General features: G+C 33.6%; 2 protein-coding genes across 12 annotated transcripts in view; one reads left to right on the plus strand and one right to left on the minus strand.

Moving 5' to 3' along the window:
• LOC136033171 (GRB10-interacting GYF protein 2-like) overlaps positions 1-19972 on the minus strand; it is a 461255-nt gene that overhangs the window by 300045 nt on the left and 141238 nt on the right. The gene's annotated exons all lie outside the window — the stretch shown is intronic.
• LOC136033157 (uncharacterized) lies at positions 8341-18039 on the plus strand. The gene is made up of 4 exons (XM_065713815.1): positions 8341-8925; positions 9931-10083; positions 11206-11353; positions 17161-18039. The coding sequence occupies exons 1-4, from the start codon at positions 8356-8358 to the stop codon at positions 17277-17279; spliced, it is 990 nt and encodes a 329-aa protein (XP_065569887.1). The 5' UTR covers positions 8341-8355; the 3' UTR covers positions 17280-18039.

The raw sequence follows: 19972 nt of genomic DNA on the forward strand, positions 1-19972 counted from the left end.
ATTAATAATTAACATTTTATTAATTATTAAGTTTTGCTTCAGTTCTTTGTATTTACTATATTTATGTCAAAAGGTCAAGAATGTAATATACCAACATGTCTTAACAGGCTCTTGTACCAAATTTTCATAAAAAACTTCTCAGCAACCAAAAAACTATCCTTTTCAGTGTAGATAAAGATAATATGTCAATCTGTAGCCAAAAAACTCTCTGTTTGCACAATTGTCGGTGATATCATAATGGATTTACACGTAGCCTTGATTTACTTGTTCTAACAGTTTAGTAGTAGATTCACATTGGGTATTTTCAGTTAGCTGGTTGGTGTGATCGATGATGTTAGAAGGTGGGCATTCTTTTACAAAACTGTACTGAGGTTTGCACCACCAATGCTCATTTCTTGCTTTAGCTTCTGTCTATTGGCTTTCAGTTGAAAACTTGGCAAGGCACATTCTCGAGCAATGAGGTACTCATACGTTGTAGGGGTATTTCTTTTGCCCACTCTTTTGCACTCTTTTGTCCTTATAAATACCTCACTGGTGAACATCATACAAATTCTAGATCCTTTTCATTTCTCTGAAAAGATTTATGACATCCTCCACTTTCTGATCCCAAGTTTTAGTTACGAGTTAAGAGTTCCTGGTCTCTAACAATTTATTGAGTATTATGACTCTAGTAAATGGAATAAGAAAAACATGGAGCAGAAGTAGTATTCCATATCAACTTTACCTGGAGGTTTAAATCTTGAAAACTAGAGTGACTTTGATATAGTGGTGTACTGGTATCATATCTTTTCTTTGAAATAATCTGCTGGAGTGAAAACTGACAAAGAAACATTCGCTATTTTGGTTTTCTTAAGGAAGTGTAAACTGACAGGTAAAATCATTTTAGTTCAGTAACAGTTTCGTCGACATTAAAAGCCGAGTGCCGACTGTAACGTAAAAAAAAGTAGTCGTAGCCATGACAAGGGGGAGCCAGGACTGGGTTTTGTTTAAAGCGTGCTTAAAGTGAAGGCTAATGCAACCTCAAGTGTGCATGGCTATGAAGCAAAATGCTTTTTGCAGGCAATTTAGTCCTTAAAAATATGGAACGCTGTATATTACCAAGTGACCTTTATCTGTCAAGGTTAATAAGTCATTGTAACGTTTTCATACCTTTGATACGATAATTGCCATTAGATTAGTTTGTGGTCATTGTAACAATCTTATAATAGCCATTTTCTTTTCCATTATGCCTTGTCATTTTTCAGAAAATACCGCTATCTCAGAGTCATTATCTAGAGTTTGTCTCATAAAAGTTGGGCAAGTACCTAACTTTCCAAACTTCTACATGACTCCATATTGCCGAACGTAACATAAAAAATATTGCCGCGAAAACACCTGAAACCCAGTAAGTATACTTGAAAATAGATGCAATCTTTTCTCATATGACTAGTTCTCATATCTCCAAACGTCTTCAACATTTGGTTTCAGTTTACCTAAAATTGTTAACTAAGAATGTCAAGATGATGGAGTCAAGTTTTAAGATAAGAGGAGAGTGTTTCAAGAAAGAAACATGCAAAAACTTTTTCTCGCAGACTTGTAATTATAGACATGGGCGTCAATAATTGTTCACTTTGGGCCGGGGCAATGGGTGATAATATGCTGACTAATCAAAATCTGACATTGGCTGAGATTTTTTAAGCTAGTAAACAATGTACTCTCTCGAAACAAAAAGAACTGTAGAAAACTATTATTATAACTATTGAATTATTTATTATATTTCCTTTTGTTAAATATATTTCATACAGGGGCTAAAATTGAAAAAGAAAAACAATATTTGCTGAGTCAGCAAAAGCCTTAAAATCTAGAATTCACATATTTTAAAGTGTGTCAGGCTATTTACTTTCTTAGAAAAATTTAGCCAAAAACTAGGAGTATAGATTTGTCTGTTTTTTGTCGCTTTCAAGACCAGTAAATCAGAGGAGCAGAAAATAGAATAATGGGTAAAAACAAATGTGAATTATTTCCAAAGAAAGTGCTAAAAAAGGACAAATGATGGACAAATTTATATTTTCGTTTATAACAAAAAAAGAGAAGGAAGTGGAAAAAAGCTATGAATATACCACGGAGGACTATTTTTCTCTTTTATGTAAGGTGGAGAAAAGAGAATCTGGGGGATGTCGCTTTTCTCTTTTCTTCGTCACAGTTCTTGTGCAAATTTCAAGGCTAGATCAACTAGTTTAAGTAAAAAAGACTTTAATATCCAATTGTGAGAGAAGGTACAAAGAATTAATTGATGTAAGACAGTGATTTTTTGTTAAAATCAGTGACGACGTACTTGTATTGCAGACACCAAAATATATCATAGCTTACACTGCGTTTTGATAGGAAGGATACCTTGAAAACCCTGCTTTTTTACTTGACCCACACTGCTTTTCAGTGTCGGTCGTGTCGCAGGACCGGTCAGTTTCTTGGTAATAGGGTTAATAATCGGATATACTTTATATCAAACTGTTATAATGCAACATGACAGCATCTACATAAAAAGGCGAAAAGTGAAATACTTAAAAAATCTTGGACATTAAATGGCAAAATGGAACAGATTTTGTAAATTTATGACTTAAAACAAACCACTTCTCAACTGGATACATATTTTGATAAAAATATTACTGTCAGGGCCGTTATTTAATATGGTATAGGGGGGGAGGGGTACTACCCTTTCCAGACCAAGGCGTGCTTTTCCCAAACTATACCCCGCCCCCTCAATCTGAAATTTAGTTTCTTCTATAATCTAGTCAAAAGAAAAATAAACCTGCATAATTCAAGGAACAACAGATACATATCAGTTTTTTAGTACATATTTACCTTTATAGTGACCTTTATATAGTTCTTTTACCTTTATATAGTACTATAAATTACCTATATAGTTTTATGGAGTACTATATAGTACTTTTATGGTGCCAAACGGCTTATTTTATCATTTTCACTTGATTTGGGAAAATTGGCACCGACTCCCCCCTTCCCTGGAATTTGACGAAATTATGTTCTGATTACTCGTAAAGGATTTTCTCCAAAGTAGATGATTTATATGTTGATTAGAGTTTTGCTTATTTAGACTAAGTTTTTTTGTATGAATGTTATATATAGATTTTTCTGTTTTCATTATATTTGATATTAAGGACCTGACAAACAAAGATATTTCCAACAATCGATTTTATCAGCTCAGTCGGGACATGACAGCGATATTAAAAAGCCCTTTGCAAAAGAAATTCAAAACTAGACATCATGGACAACATTATTAAATTGTAGGCTATCAATTGTTATATGATTACCTTATCTTAGAACTTAGATCCGTCTATGCCTGTAGAGGCACCAAAGGCATTCACCAGACTTTGCCAATCTTTTTTGAATTGGGAGGATGCGTATATGTCTTCCCAATTGGGTTGATGATAAGCATGGATACTGCACAGATCAGACTGATATGTTCGACGCAAAGTGTTCTGAGGTCTTCTCCGTCTTCGACTTCCATTTGGGTGCCAATTTAAAGTGCCATTTGAGATCTGAGTGTCCTGCATTCGGGGAACATGGCCCAATTATCTTCACCTTTGAGCTCTAATGATATCTGTCACTAGAGGCTGGTTGGCAAGTTTGAAGAACTTTTAATTTGTGATTCCGTCTGAACAATGAATATTTAAAATTCTTCGACGACAATTATACTTGAATGCAAGGATTTTATTTTCATGTTGCTGGTTCAAACTTCAGGTTTCAGCTGCGTAAAGGAGGACCAAGATGACGTTGCTGTTGAACAAGCGTAACTTAAGCCGGTTCGAGTAATTTTTTGACTTCCATATGTGCTTGAGCCTATTGAAGGCGGCGTTCCCCTGACCTGTTCTGATCATTATTTCTTTTAATTTTGATCCCATATCCTCTTCTACGCTTCGAAGAAATTTAAAAACCAAGACCTGTTCCATTTCCTCATTTCCACATCTAATATGAAGTGAGTATCAGTAGTCACCATTCTTTGGGTTTTGCTCGAATTTATTTTTAGACAAAGTTGGCTTGCTTTTTCACTGAACCTGTTTAGAAGTTCTCTCAGATGTTTCTTGTACAACTATAGCATTGTAACAGAATCTGCAAAGTCCAGGTCACTAACTGTCACCTCGGCAAAAAGTTTGATACCATCGGTCACTCAGTTGCAGAGAATAAAGTCGATGATTTTCACAAAAAGTAACGGTGACGGTACAGAGCCTTGCTTGACGCCAGATAGACTTCAAAAGTATTGGGTTTGATTTTCGAGTTTCTTGATGCAGAGCTCGCTGTCTTGTAAAGAGCTACGATAATTGCAATTTTTTTATTTAGCATCTAGTAATAAAAAGGAATCTTCCACAAACTTGCCTGATCTACAGATTTACATGATTGATATTAATTTATTTAGTTTTTTTTTTACTATTATCATTGAGTTCCCTAACTATGAAAATTGTTATCCTTTTTGAATTTTTAAGTCATGAGATAAATTTCGAATTCTTTCATTATTCAATTATGCTGTTATTATCAAATATTTATGTTGTTTTTATTATTATTTTGTTCTTTTGATTTTTTGTTGAAAAAAAGGATACGATTAAAGATTTTAAATCAGTGCTGTTTTTTTTGCAAACTGACATCGATTTTGTAAATCGGCCCTGACAAAAGCTACCTATTTTATAGGCATTAACTGATCGCTTTGAAAGGGGTTTATAAATATTTTTTGGTCAATAACACAAATAATAAAAAAATCCTGTTTTTGAGATTTCCAAATGGACACATTCTAGCCAGAACAGACTCATTTTTCGACCCTAATGGGACACATTTATGGATACTATAGATGGAAATCCTGCTTTGCTGTGGTTGTTAACGTTAACGGTTAACCAAACATTTAAAATTCTGAAAACAGTTGTATAGTTAAATCTCCTTGCACTCTAACACTGAATATTCTTGGAAAATTCATTTATGTTAAGTTGTATCTATGCTAATTGTTTTCTATTGAGAAAACTACGCTAGGACACGAGGTAGGCTAAGATAAGTAGCCTAGTTGGAAACAAGGCTATGATAGTTGGAATTTTGAGACTAGCCTACAACCTTGGAGGACTTATTTCTTCAATACTTAGGTCCAACCTTAAGAATAAGTTAGGGTAAAATTCTAGTTAATTGACTTCTTGCTACTTCAGAAAGGGTTTAGGTTAGGAAAACGAAATTTTAAGGGATGAATATACAGACTAAAGTGTGTCCCGGGAAGGTATTTTGAAGCAACTACCTCCACTCCTTCTCCCTCTAGAGGGCCCTGACCTTTGATGACCTTTAAAAATATGTGTGTTATAAAAGTGAAACCTTGCAAAATAGATTTTCTGCTTAATTGAAGTACAACAAAATTGTTTTCAGCTTCATAACTTTGCTCAATTCCGTTTTATAAGAGCTGTGTTTCTCTTGAAGTCCGCACGGATGACTGACCTATTGCGGAGCACCAAAAAGTCGTTTTTCTTGCAGCGGAGAGTACCATAGCGTACATCAGTTGTTTTTAGCTTTATGAAATTTTGTTGGCACCAGTCTGCTAAATACGTATGACCTGTAATACCACCAGTCCACTTTTCACATTTGTTTTTTTTCTGTATTAATTTACAAGTTGGGCCCTCTTATTAACGAATCATCAGATAGGTTTTTAGGAATTCATTAATTCGTTCAGTAGATCTTCATAAGTTTAGTCCAATGTTATACAATTCGGTTATTCAAGTATTCAATTGTAAGATCGGTTCTTCAAGTGTCAGGTATTGTTTTTGCTTTCTAGTTGGACTATTTAAAATGCTTCACAATTGGCTTTAAAATAAAAAAAAGTGCAAATACATTAAATAAAAATTACAGCTTGTTATGTCTTTGCAATAGAAAATCATATTGTTTTGCAAATTCTTGAATATCTAACCTGGACTATGTTTTTTAATGTCATCCCAAATTTTTAAGCTCTCATCTTTCTCGATCTAGAACTGATAATATGATACTGAAATTTAAAGCCGATATAAAGCTAACTACTCATTGATCAGAAAATGCTTAATCAATCAAAAGATATCAGAAAAAGATAACAACATTTTTTCGCGACAGAAGATGGTTGTGACACTTAGCGGTGGCCAAAAACTTATGGACTAAAATATAGTAAAGAAATGGACATCTATTAAATATTATGAAAATTGCATTGAGAGTTTCTTATTTGGATAAAATTACGCTCTAAATAAAAACACTGTTTAATACAAAAGCGTAAAAATGGGGCTCACTTAAATTATTTTGTTTGAGTTGAAAGGCTTTAAATCTAACCAAATAATTAATATGTAAATGTATTATGATCATCAAATTTCAACAAACAAGTGGCTATTGTTTCCTTTTATTATTCATGTGTACTATTTTTCAACAAGAGTTATCCTGATAAGATGATTCCAATGATTGGAATAAAAATCAAAGACCTTAAATTTAAACCAATCATCTTCAATTTTTTAGACGTAAAAATAATCACAACCTATTTAGTAAACTTTTAACTTGAAAAGTTGAGTCTTTCAAATCAAGTAAACTAGAAAAGCGGAAGATGGCTCGAAGCCTTTGAAAGAATCAGAGGAATTTAAAATATTGTACCCAGTCTAATTTGTTCCAAAAAGGCAGTCAATTTATAATAAGCACAACTTAATAAGACCAAATTTGTTTTAACAAATGTACCAGATGGCCTTATAGTAAAATCTCGTTTTTTTTGTTTATTTTTATTTATTTTTTATTTGAAAATTAAAAGCAAATGTCCTTGCTTTTTATCTATTTCAACGAGTTAAAACGCTCTGAGAGAATTGACTAATTTACTTGTAATTTCTCTAAAGTTTTACTAGCTTTTTGATCAAGCAATCACTCCAATTCTTTTTCTCCGAATATTTTTGGCGACAGAGCGCACTTTATATTCAAAGTCAGAGATAGTATTTTTGAATTGCTTTAGACTTTCCTTGCATTTTGTATTCGGAATAGAACTAGCTCTAGTTCTAATTTGGTCGACACGTTTTTTGTTGCTTAAATATTTGGTTGTGGGCTAAATTTTACAATGTTTTTTTATTTGGCATTTCAAAGTCTTTTCAACCTAGAATGGTTGAGAATGTACTTGATTTGTTTTGCTGTGTTGGATTACAAGTTGTAGTAGTAGTAGTAGCAGCTTTAGCCTGCAAGTATTGCCTTATTTGTCAATTGATCATTTCGCTTATCATTTTTTGAAAGTTCCAAATTATAATTAGTCATCCTTGAATTTCGCCATCATGACAACCTGTAACTGTTCCTTTGTGTTTACTTTCGTTGTTGACTCGCTATAAATTGTCTCTTCCGTAAGTTTCTTACGTGTAAAATTTTCGTTCTTCATTTGTTTTTATTATTAATCCAGATGTCTTTTCAATGTTTTTTGTCCTAGCTGCTTGGATTGTTCTTGTTAAATGGTTAGTTGCATAAAATAGTACCCTAGAACTCACTGCATAGACGCTTCGTCTAGGACGAAACTCACACATTTCAAAAGCCAATACAAAGTTTTTCCCCTAATAGTTAACAATCATCCACTAGTGTCCTAGACTTGAAATTTTAATTTCTTGCTAATAAACATAAAATTTTGTACATGGAGTATTGCTTTCACCATCTTTTTAAAAAAAGCGATAATTTGGATTTGTAACTTTTCTAAGATTAGCTGTTAAAAAAACAAAGAAATATTTGGATAGGGCTTAGTCAGAAGGATTATCATGACTAAAGGATTAAATTTACGAGACATTTGTTTTGTAAAACGTTCATCAATGATTTAATTGATGAAACTGATCCAAAAAGAAAAGCAATCTAATGCAGTAAAACTACATCAGCAATTTTGGACAAAAGATTTTAATTTGAATCCAATTCTAAATTAACAACTGCTGGCTAAATGACTGAACTGATGGGGTACTGGGATGGATTTCTTGCAAATCTTTACAGCAAACTATAAGGATTTAAGTTGCTTGTAGAGTATTCTTAAGAATGGAAAAGAAAAGGTGTTTCAAACATTTTGTATCAACGAACTCTTTAACTAAAAACAAATATCATGCAAGTTTCTATTCAGGCTCATACGCAGTGAAGTGGAAGAGGGTGAAGAAGTCGGCTTTTGGGTGTGGGTTGCTTCCAAAAGTACATTTTTCTACTCTTGGTAAAAATATTAAATAACTTTATTTTGCCCCCCCCCCTCTTAAGAAAAGTAAATGTGCTGGTTTCTAATGACTGATTGCTAAGTCAAGGGTAGACAAATTTTAATGACTGAATTAGTAGGATGTCATGTATTAAATTTTTTCTAATTATTCATATTCAAGAGTTTTTATTAAGGCAATGTGTATTTGGCTTCGATATGTTGCTTTCCTAAGGGTTATTCCTGTATTTCAGTTTAAAAGAGACCTTTTTGAGAGCTCGGTCTCTCGATTAGATAAAATAGAGGAGAAACTTGAAAAAATTATTGCAATTCTGGCTGCTAACCCCGTTCTGGCTGCAAATACAGAGGAGAATACAATCAAGACTACTAATGTTTCGACAGAAAATCAAAACGTTGTTGTATGTGGCTCTTACCTAAACACTGATGGACTGATTGAACTGCAGAAACCTCCTACCCAGCTCAACATGTCCTCGTGTTCGTCTCCTGAAATATCAGGTGCAGTAGAGTTTGCTGCAACAGCGAGCCCACGGGAACACTTGGACGAACCAGTTGTTAACCCTGAAATTATTCAAGACACCCTTGCTCCTGAAATACCTCATGTTGAACATCAAGGCACGGTGGAGTCGCCTATTTCCATGGATGTATTCCAAGACCGTACTGACAACATTCTATTACTAGCTGCACCAGAATGTTTAAACAAAGCCATTGTGGTAACTGACGACTCATTAGGTGGCTCCAAAGAAATCCGAGTAAGTTATTTTTTCCTCTTTTTTTGTTGTTAGGCCACAGTTGTATTATTTTGTTTCGTTAGTATTCCTTGAAAACAATCAAGTTTCCTTCGATTTTTGACTGGATAAGGATATTTTCAATTACATTAACTGTTTAAATATGTTACTATTAAAAAATCAATCATTCGACACATTTTTGGAAAAATTGGTCATTTGGAGAAAAACTACCACTATCTTTTGGCCTTATTCCTCACTAAATTTCAGAATTTTCTCAAGTGTTCTTTATATTGTTTGTAAAATTTACGGACTTTTTTTTTTTTTTTGTAACCAAATAAAGTATTTTAGACGGACTAAACAAAATTTTTAGAGTATCTAAACTTCATTGAAATGATTTTAAGATTTTTAATAGGCTTTTATAGTACCTAACTTCATGAAATAGACTATTGATTTTCATTTTTTTTGCAGACGTTCTCTAAATCAAATGAAACAATTCTATATTCCTGTATGTTTCTAAAGCCAGTCAACTACAGTCCTTGTCTTAGAGTTGATCCTGAGTTCTCAACAATGCTGTACAACTTAAATGGTTACACTAATATGCTAATAACTTGCATTATGTGACAATTAACTTTGTTTTTGTCTGCTATTTAGATTGTTCTAAACAGTAATCTTGGCTGTTAGTTTCTTCTAAGAAAGAATGTATATAGTTGAAATTGAGGTCCATTTTCAGACTGTTTTATTTAAATTCAAAAACATTTTAATTTTAATTTTTAGTTTCAAAGTTATGTATACGAAAAATTTTTATTTTAGAAATAGATAATTTGTTTGAAATTTACTTTATATCTAACCCTGCTGGTGATGTAATGGCTGATTATAATGTCTTCTGTAGGAAAGGAAAAAAAATATATTTTAAATATTCTTAAATCAAAGATATTTTATTGACAACTTTACATCCATAACTGGAAATGGTCTATTGAACGCATTTTTTTTACATCCAAAAACACCTTTGTAAGACTTTTCCATTTTTAGGATAATGGAAAACATTCTCTTACTTTCATTGCTTGTCCCCACGGCTGTGAAACTGCAGGCCTCACTGAAGAAGGTATAGAAACTCATATTAAAGAGTCATGCTCAGCTTTGACTGTGAACTGCAGCTTTGAAAAAGTCGAATGTGGAGTCAAGGTAATGTAGATGCAGACGCATATGTAGTTCTCACACATAAAACTTTGTAAGATTAAATTAATTTAATCTACATTAAATCTAAATCGCACGTAAAATTTCGAGATCGGTTTTTTTTCTTCTAATTGGTTTGGTTTTCTTCTAATTTGGTTCTCTAAGTTAAACTGGTTTTCTTTTCTTTCTTATTTTGCCTACTAAACCTACCGTTAAGCTACTTATAAACGCTTTTTGATAATAAAGAAACCCTAAATTGCTTGGCCCAGTTGTCCCAGTTGGGCCTGACGTTGTATATGGGCAGTGGATAATAATTTCAAGCAAGAACCAGATTCCAAACCTGCCAAACAAAAAGAAAGCCTTGTTGTGAATTGTGGAAGTTGTTGTTTGTTTGACCAGCTACGGAAGATCTGGGTAGCAGTCCCATATTGTGTTATTAATTTTTGACGAATTTGCTTGAGATGCATGGTATCAACGAGAAGACCAAATTCTCAACCTTCCACTCTCAGAATGGACCAGAGCGTAAAAAAGTTTGTCAAATAAAAAATGACAACATTCTAAATTAATCTATACATGGCTGTAACTTGCACTCCGTAAAGAAAAGAAGTCCTTAGAAATGTTTTTAATGAAAATAGTAAATTTTCGGTTTGGGCTTATCAATAGTTGTGCATCAGGCCAAATCCAGCCAATCTGAAACAAAATATGGTAAATTACCTACTTACATAGACTTAGATCTGCCTCTGCCTAGGGAGGTATATGGCAGGAATGGTTGACCACCACATTCGGAGGACCTGAACCAGAGACCATAGCTCATTGGAGGATAACTGTATAACTCTCTCCTAATCATCAAGAGAAAGATTGTGAATTAGCTGATATTGGTTGCAGTGTAATCTTATAGTTGGCACCATTAGGAGGCAGGGGGTTGGCTGGGGGAAATTTGTGATACTAGCAATTATTACATTCGGAATCTGTTTAAAAGATACCCTTTCTTCTTTCTGCTTAGTTTCATGACTAATGAAAAACCCTATTTACTCACTACGGTAGGGGAATGTTTTTAGTAAATTATTGTCGCAATACTGAAATTGGATTGACGTCTTGTTTGCATTTTAAGGTTGAAGCATTTTCTTTTAGGGGACGCAATATACAGTTGAAAAACATGAAGAAGAATCAACCCGTCATCATTTAGGCTTAATGTGCTCATTTGCAGAAAGGCAACAGCTGGAACTTGCAAAGCTACAATCTCAAATCGAGGTGCAAACGAAAGAAAAGAAGAATTCAGGTATACAACCTAAACAAATATTGATTCGTCTTTGATCTTTATCTTGAAGTTTTTTTTTGTTTTTTTTTCAAACTGATCGAATGTTTCCAAAAATTTTCAATTTTGCCTTTTATCTTAAAATTAGAATAAAACTTTTAAACCTAAAAACTATATTAAGAATAACAAAAACAAATTTTTTTTATTCTTATTGTTGATGTATATGATGTTTAATATTCATTTTACGCTTTAAACTTTTGGAATAACAATTATCTGTTCTTTCGTAGTAGTTTAATTGGCACTACAACCAATAGGGCTGTAGAACGTACATAATTGAACAAATCGCGATTTAAAATAATTTTTTATGGCAGTAAACTAACGGGGGGGGGGTTGGAACTAATGTAAGCCTAAAAGTGGAGTTCATTTCATTTCAGATTTGCTATTAAAACAAATGATGCATTTAAAAGGGTGAACACTGTTGATAAATTACGAGTACAACGGATGATCTGTTGATGATTGGCAATTTTTATTTAAAAGAAAAACAATTTGGTTTTACCAAAAAAGGAACAAACACATTCTAAGACCACTCTGGCTATACATGACATATGAAACAAAGAAAAAAAATATATTATAAGTAAAAAATACGGACCTCTGCCAAAGTCGTCCTCAGTTCTAAGAAAGAAAAAAAAATCTAGCCTTTGAAGTAAATTTGACACAAGACAAATACACACTGAATCAAACAAACCAGAATAAATAAACGACCATTCATCAATTGGTTTTACAAAATTCTTTGCTTAGCAATAGATTTAGCTTGTCTATAGACTCAATTTTCATTGAAAATGTGGACAAGTGGTTTCAGTTTAAACTGATAAAAATTTATTTGAATCTTTCATTGTTAAGTTATTATAAATTGGGCTTGTTGAAATATCTCCAGTATCTCTATTTATAGCAAGGCCTCTATTTATATATTTTTGAATCTCAATCGTCTCTAAAAGATTGTGGTTAGCCATTTACTTTAGAAATTAAAATTTCCTCCTCAAAAATAACTAAATCATCTGTTTTTTTCAAAGATGTGGAGGGCCAAAGCACACTCAAAAATGTCATTTTTGTTTTATTTTGATGTCATTTTTATTCAGATCACTGGAATTTATATATTTAAGCCGTGCGTTGTTGCAGCCGCTCTCCCAGTGGTTGGTGGGGGAAGGATTTACATCCTTCCGATGTAAAACTTTCCACATCCTTCCGATGAAAAGACTAAGGCCTTGAAAAGCCAGCAAGAAAAGGAATTAACTGAAAACTGACGAGGGGTCAACGTTCTTATGGATATAGTAAAAACACTAGGAAAACAACAGATAGCTATTCGTGGCACGGCTGATGACAGCGATGGAAATTTCCGTCAAATTATTAACCTCGTTACTCGCTACGATCTACATTTCAGTAACTGGTTTTGTGAAAAAATGATGAAAAGGAGTACGGTGAACTATCTTAGTGGTGTTTTGCAAAGCCAATTCATTGAGGTACTGGATAACGAAATCAAGCGCACAATTGTAACTGATGTGAAAAATACTGGTGTGTATTTAATTATCGCAGATAACACTCTAGACTGTGCGCAAGAAGAAAGGCTTGTTATTAGTGTCAGGTATGTTGACTGCGATGGCACCATTCAGCAGAGACTTTTAGACATGGTACCAGTTGAAAAAGTTACCAGTTAAGAACTTGCCGACAAGATTCTAGAGTTTTTATAAAAGGATGCCGTAAGCAAAGAGGCACTTATTTTTCAGATTACATCTGAAAAAGTTTGATAGCATTGTAGAACAGCCTAGACACTATTGTGGAGGCTCTCAAAGAGCTTAAAGAACAAAATGAGGACAAAATAATAAAAGAAAAAGCTAATGTTCTGCAGCGTCGCATAACCTGCTTTGACTTTATTCTGACGCTTGACTTTATTATTTACTTTGACTTTATTATGTTCCTGCGTCAGGTTGTGCTAAGGACGAAGGTTCTTGTGGAAAAGTTGCAGCCTGAACACCTCAATCTGATGACTGCTAATGAAAATCTCAGGGCGACACCTGATATCTTAGATTTCCTCCTCGAAGACCCGGATCAGATAAGGAGGCAAATTAAGGCAGCGAAAGCAGTAGCGGAAAACTTTGGTTCAATATCCAATGACGAGTTCCAACTTAAACACCGTCCTAGACGTCCGCCTGCGTGTTATTCAGAGGCAATTGCTAATTCTGGAGCCAGCCCGTTGAATGATGCGACATCTCATCTTATTTTGGGCTGTTATGTGAAAAAGAACTAAGCAGCTATTGTTCCTTATATTTTATGATTCTTTAGGCTGAATTGTGATCCCCTTTTCCTTATTAGAAAGGTACATTATGTTGTTTAGTGGTGAAAGTAGTCGGTATAAATTATCAGCCAGTAGGTAAAATAAATCAATATCCTCTCCCCAAACATTCTGGCTAGTAACTTCTCTGGCTGACACTACCATCATTTTTCTCGGCTACTCAACTTTCAACTCAACTCAACTTTTTCTTTATTCAAATCAAAAAATACACAAACAATATTATACCCCAACAGAGAGCAGAGCTCGTAAGGCTGGGACGTGCAAAAACATAAGAAAAAACATCAACATCTCATCGTAATAATGATTTCAAAATATAATACAGTAAAAGACAAACAAAATAGAAAAAAACTCATAAAAGATAAGTAAATATATAAATATTGGCCAGGAGGGGCGTGGGAGGCCATCCCAGACACAGGGGCAGAAAACACAAACACCCAAATAAGAAGATCAAATAATTTAATTTTCCATCATCAATGGTGAATAGTCAAAATTTTAGCAAACAATCTTTAATATTTGCTTTTTAAATTTAGCTGAGATTTTTGCTGAGATTTTTGAGATAGATCAAACAGAATTTTATCATTCAGCTTATAATTGTTAGCAATGAAGGGTATTCGGTATCTAATCGTATCGATTGTGGTTATTTGATTTTATTTTTCATTTATTTATTTTTCTTCGTTTCATGTGTCAAAAAAGGAATCCCATTGATATAGTTTATCCACAGGAATATAGAAGCAAAAACTGTAAAAAAAAGCTTACAAAAGAAAGTACGAAAAAATGGTTAAAAAGCCTTGCGATTTGAAAACTTCTCGTTCTTGTTGCTAGTTTAAAATCAAAAGTAATTGTGAAAAAATGCTTAAAACAGGCACAATAGGAATGCCTCCTCCGCCTCTTCAAACCTCCAAATTTAGATTATTACAAACCATTTCATTCCAGTAAAAATTTATTTGAAATGCAGACCTTTTCTCATTTTTAATAGTAGATATAGCTTTAGTTCATTTTAGGTACGTTTTGGCTTCATTAGCTTCATTTTCCATAAATAGTCATCAATATTTTAATCTTTAAACGCAATCCTTTCAATTATGAGTAAAACAGTCTGTTAGTCATTTATTTATTTATGAAAAATTATTGTTTTATCAAAATGTACATTTTGCTACATCTTTAAGGGTTTCTTTTTCGGATAGAATTTTAACTTTATTTTGTCGAGGGAAATTGCTTTTGTTAAAGATATGGTGTATTAAAGTTGCATAATATGTCAATATCAATCCTGGAATGGTGGTCCCGTGGCATATGGGAGGAAGGGAGTAATTGAGCAGCAATGAACTCTCCTGATACCTACTGTGAAAAAGATCGTGGTAACGAACTTTAAAAAAAGAGTGACTCGTCTCAATATTAACCAAAATTGCAAAAAACAATATTGATGACAATAAATACAATAAAGGAATTGAATTTTCAGGCTGATCCTAAATGTGCAATGTTCAGTAAGTTTAACATTACCTATGAATAGTTATAAGCCTAAAAAAATTTACACAATTTTGAAAAATGAGGAAAAACCCCTTAAAAATCAAAGAATCTAAATGGAAATCATACCTTCAGATTTAGCGTTAGATTAGAGACCAGAAAAAAGTGTTCGATTGAAGACCAAAAAAAAGGCCAGGAATCACCATAATTTGGATTAGTTTTTCATTATTGATTGAATTTCCTCTTGGTTAGGGACTATTTTACCGTATTTTCTAGAGCAGTCAATTCTTGAATTGTCTTGAAAATTCTCCTTATTTTTGAAAAAGGGGGAAAGACACCCTAAAAGTCAATCGATGTTAATGAAAATCATATCATGCGATTCAGCGTGTCAGGTAACCCTGATGTAGCGGTTTCTAGTTCCACATCACGAAATCCTGATTTTTGAAAAAGGGGGAAAGACACCCTAAAAGTCAGTCGATGTTAATGAAAATCATATCATCCGATTCAGCGTGTCAGGTAACCCTGATGTGGTGGTTTCTAGTTCCACATCACGAAATGTTGAATTTTTTCTAGATGATAGAACCGTGATGCGTGTTTTCTTTTCTTTTTTTTGTGGAGTGATTGTGTTGAGTCCTAGAGGATCTAGAAGGGGCTCACTTGAACAGAAATCAAAAGATCTTGTGCTGTTTTTAGGTGACAAAAAAAATATTGAAAGGTAACTAGTCCCTCTTCATGTCATTTTTAGGAAAGGCATCTGATTAAGCATAGTTGAAATGTCCTATGCCTTTGGGGATTACATCACTCACGTAGTTTCTTGGGTAAGGATTATAAGATACGCAATTCACCGGATGTTTGCATATAACGTTTGTTATTGGGAAACCTAGGGATATTTTTTCTTTTTTTTTGGGGGGGGGGGGGGGTATTTCAAGAGGAAAATTTTCCATGGAGGGAAGTTTCCAGGGATGACATTTCCAGAGGACATTTTTACACTGTGGGTGTTTGCCAGAAGTTCTATATGAAATTCTGTTTATTTGGTCTCACTTTCTCTTTGCCCACTCAATTTTATATTTAAGGAAGATTTTTTCGTGAGGGGAATTTTTTGCAAGAGGGATTCTTCATGGGGGATTTTGTCGTGGGAGAAATTTTTCATGGGGAATTTCTCGCTGGAGAAATTCTCCATGGGAACTTTTCATGGAAACAACTTTTTATCGAGGGGGGAGGGCGATTTTAGGGGAAAAAAATTCACGGAAGGCGGGACTTCCAGCCCGATTGGAAAAACCAAAAAAGAATTTCCCCCAAGAAATTTTCTGGGGTATTTTCAGTGATGATTTAACTGTCCACGGGAAATTTTATGGGGAGTGGGTGTTTTACGTGAGAATATGGAAGAATATTTCTATGGAGGAATTTTGTGGAGGGGGCGGGTGGTCTGATTCCCGTCATTGTTTGAAAATTGACCAGAAATATAAAAAAACAGGTTTTTTTCAACTAAAAGTCAGGATCAACGTTAAAAATGAAAACGAACAGTCACCATTCCGTATATAAGGAGATTGACTCCTCCTTCTGACTTTTTGTCACAATTCCTCAATAACGACTCCTGAAACACAAAGACCGTTTATTTAGATTAAAAAGCTCTTTTAATAGTATAAATACTTTAGTATAAAAAATTAGGTTAATGGAAGAAATATTTCTTTGATCTAACAATTTTTTCTCTTCCTATTGCTCTTCTTTTATTTCTTGATACTTTCCAAAGTTGCTGTTGTTGTTGATAACTTTCGCTGCCCTCCTGTGTAGAGACTGATGAGTGAATGACGACTTCAGTTGAAAAAACTTGTTTTTATATTTTATAGTAATCAGAAGGGAAACCAATTTTTAAAGTTCTGTAAGAGTTCTTTGAAAATGGTATAGACGTTGAAAAACTGCACCAACAATTGAGTACGTTAACTGGCATTGCTGAAAAAGCAAAAACAAAAAAACAATTTGTCACCCGGTTGTTATAGCCCAACTGTTATAAATTTTTTTTTTTTAGGTATTTTTCTTCGTGTCGGAGAAACTTCCCCAAGCACCTGGAGTGACTTTAGTCCTAACGTTGCATGTTTCTTAAAAGGAATGAAACATGCTGTCAAATATCGAATCCAGTCTATCTAAAACTATACAATTTAAAACTGATGGTCAAATTTTAGTTAATGGGATAACCGCTATGGAATTTATGTCTTTCTTAAGAAAAGAGTACGGAGCCAAGATCGTTGCTCACAGTTTTAATACCTCAACAGGAAGAGGAAATTGGACCCTGGAGGTTGATGAATTATAAAGCAATGTCTTGAAGGAATCATCGACGATGTCAATGGACCAACTAGTATCTTTCTATGCTGTTTTATTGCCAATTTTGACAAAGAAATGAAATACTAACTGGACTAGTTGGAGACCCTTGAAACTTTATGTAGTAAATCATCGCAAAACGTTGCTAGCAGTTATGAAACGCTAGTAGAAAAGTCGTTGCTAGCAAGTTTTTTTTCAGCAAGAAGTTGTATCTTTTGGTCCTTTTTGGATGTTTTTTGTCAATTTGGTTTCTGAACCCCTCATATGTGATTTAGCAAGTTCAGTTGATTTAGAAATTAATATTGCCCTTATTTTAGTCAGTGGTTGGTGTTAAGTAAGCATTTAAATGTAAATAAAATTCATCTTTGAGTCTCCCTGACTGGCAGATAAAACTGAAGAACAATATAAGGCTTTTGCTGCTATTTCTGTTTTTAACCTTTTAATATTCTGAAATACAAGTATATGAGAAAGCTAGTATCAAGTTATCAAATTATCCTTCTGTGAGTTACGTTGCCTCAGCCCAAGATTACAACAAAGGTAAGAGATATTTCAATGTGGTTTGCTAGTGAACACATGATGAAATTTCTAAGGAGTCTTACTATGTGTTTTCTCTACCCCTAACGTAATTATTTTTTTCAAGCCTGCTTCAGGGATATTTATGCACTTGCAATCCTTGCTTTCATATTTTTATTTTTATCAAATTATTTTTATAATAATTATTATTATTATAATAATATTATTATTATTATTCTAATTATTTTTTTTTCAAGCCTGCTTCAGGGATATTTATGCACTTGCAATCCTTGCTTTCATATTTTTATTTTTATCAAATTATTTTTATAATAATTATTATTATTATAATAATATTATTATTATTATTTTAATTATTTTTTTCAAGCCTGCTTCAGGGATATTTATGCACTTGCAATCCTTGCTTTCATATTTTTATTTTCATCAAATTATTTTTATAATAATTATTATTATTATTATAATATTATTATTATTATTTTAATTATTTTTTCAAGCCTGCTTCATGAATATTTATGCACTTGCAATCCTTGCTTTCATATTTTTGACAATGTAATCACTAGCTTTTTTTATTTTATTTTTTAATAACAAAATTGTTAAGTAATATAGCTAAGTACCCATGCAACATAGCTAATTGCTAAAATAAAATAGCTAAATAAAAAATTGTACCGCTGCACGGAATAACACAGTCTTTAAATATTAATTATTTCCTATAAAGGTAGTTTATATGTTTATAAATAAACATATAATCTGGTTGAAGTTTCGTGATGTGTTTTTATCTACCCCTAAAGCAATCTTCAGCTTTTGGAATTTTGGTTTTTTGGACAGGGCAGATTTTGGGCCGGTTTATCTGTAGATTCGGTATAGAACAGGAAGTGAGAAGAAGTCTGAAAAAGGAAACCGGATTGACTAGAGTTAGGGGAGTGACGAAAGTACAGAAACTTAAAGTGGTTAATCGAACGTCCAACATGTGCTTACGTTAATCTTCTGATGCAAGACCTGACCGATGTTTTGTATCACACATGCGACTAGCACATAGATTCTAGTATTTCAAGGCAGCAAATGGACTGCAAAGAATAAAAAATAATTATTGACATTGTCGAGCAGTCATCTTCTTTGGAGTGTTATCCATTATCACTTTGAAGACGAAGTCGGGAAGAAGATTCTTGATGGAATGGTAGGGAAATCTCCAACGGAGCACTCTTTCAAACGGAAAAATAAGGCAGTCCTTACTAAGGCAAAGCGGAAAATGAAGATATTCACCGCATAAGCCCTTCATTGCCGTTTCAAGGTCTTCGAACTGTACGCAAAAGACTAAATATGGACGAAGAATCTTCATTTAAACACGAACTTTGCTCCTATTCCGTGCCACTTTTTGATGATTCTAGAAAGTTCCAAAAGACAAATAAACAAAGACTAGCAAAAGCTATCAAGCTACTTCAGTATTGATTCTATTGGGGAAAACATAGTCTCAATTGCACCTGTGTCTTAGACGCAAACGTGTTGCTTCACAGGATTTTATGGGTGAAGAAAGAAACATATTTGGAGATCATATACCGATATTGGAGCTTTTTTTCGGCCAAATTTCCTGACGCCATTATTGGCTGCATGGCTACGACATCGCTGCTTCAACAAAAGATGTGACTCATCTAAGAAAAAACGTGTCACTGGACGGGTAGTACTATTTAGCCCAGAAATGAGACTGATCACCAAAAAAGAGGAATTTCTTTCGTGCCAAAAGAATAAAGCCCGTGTTGTCAATGTATTGTCTGATTATTTACGAGGCGAAGGTAAAAAAACCATCCAAATTAAAGCTGGCGCTGACTTGCTTATTGTGCTTTTAGTGGTTGAATGTTCGAAGACTTCGGACAATTTGGTTATTGGTGACGATACCGACTTGTTGATTTTGTTATTTTATCGTTGTATTACTGAGCACGACAAGGTCAAACGGCAGAGTGAGCCTATGCCAGCCACTTCAGGTACAACTAGGGACT

Source organism: Artemia franciscana, chromosome 11, assembly GCF_032884065.1.
Source record: "Artemia franciscana chromosome 11, ASM3288406v1, whole genome shotgun sequence".
NCBI classification, from domain to species: domain Eukaryota; kingdom Metazoa; phylum Arthropoda; class Branchiopoda; order Anostraca; family Artemiidae; genus Artemia; species Artemia franciscana.

Excerpts from the sequence above, each read along its gene's own strand:
- LOC136033157 (XM_065713815.1), top strand. The coding sequence starts at position 8,356 with ATGTGTATTTGGCTTCGATATGTTGCTTTCCTAAGGGTTATTCCTGTA. Across the intron at positions 8,926-9,930 it reads GTGGCTCCAAAGAAATCCGA|GATAATGGAAAACATTCTCT; the intron begins GTAAGTTATTTT and ends TTCCATTTTTAG. Across the intron at positions 11,354-17,160 it reads GAAAGAAAAGAAGAATTCAG|GTATTTTTCTTCGTGTCGGA; the intron begins GTATACAACCTA and ends TTTTTTTTTTAG.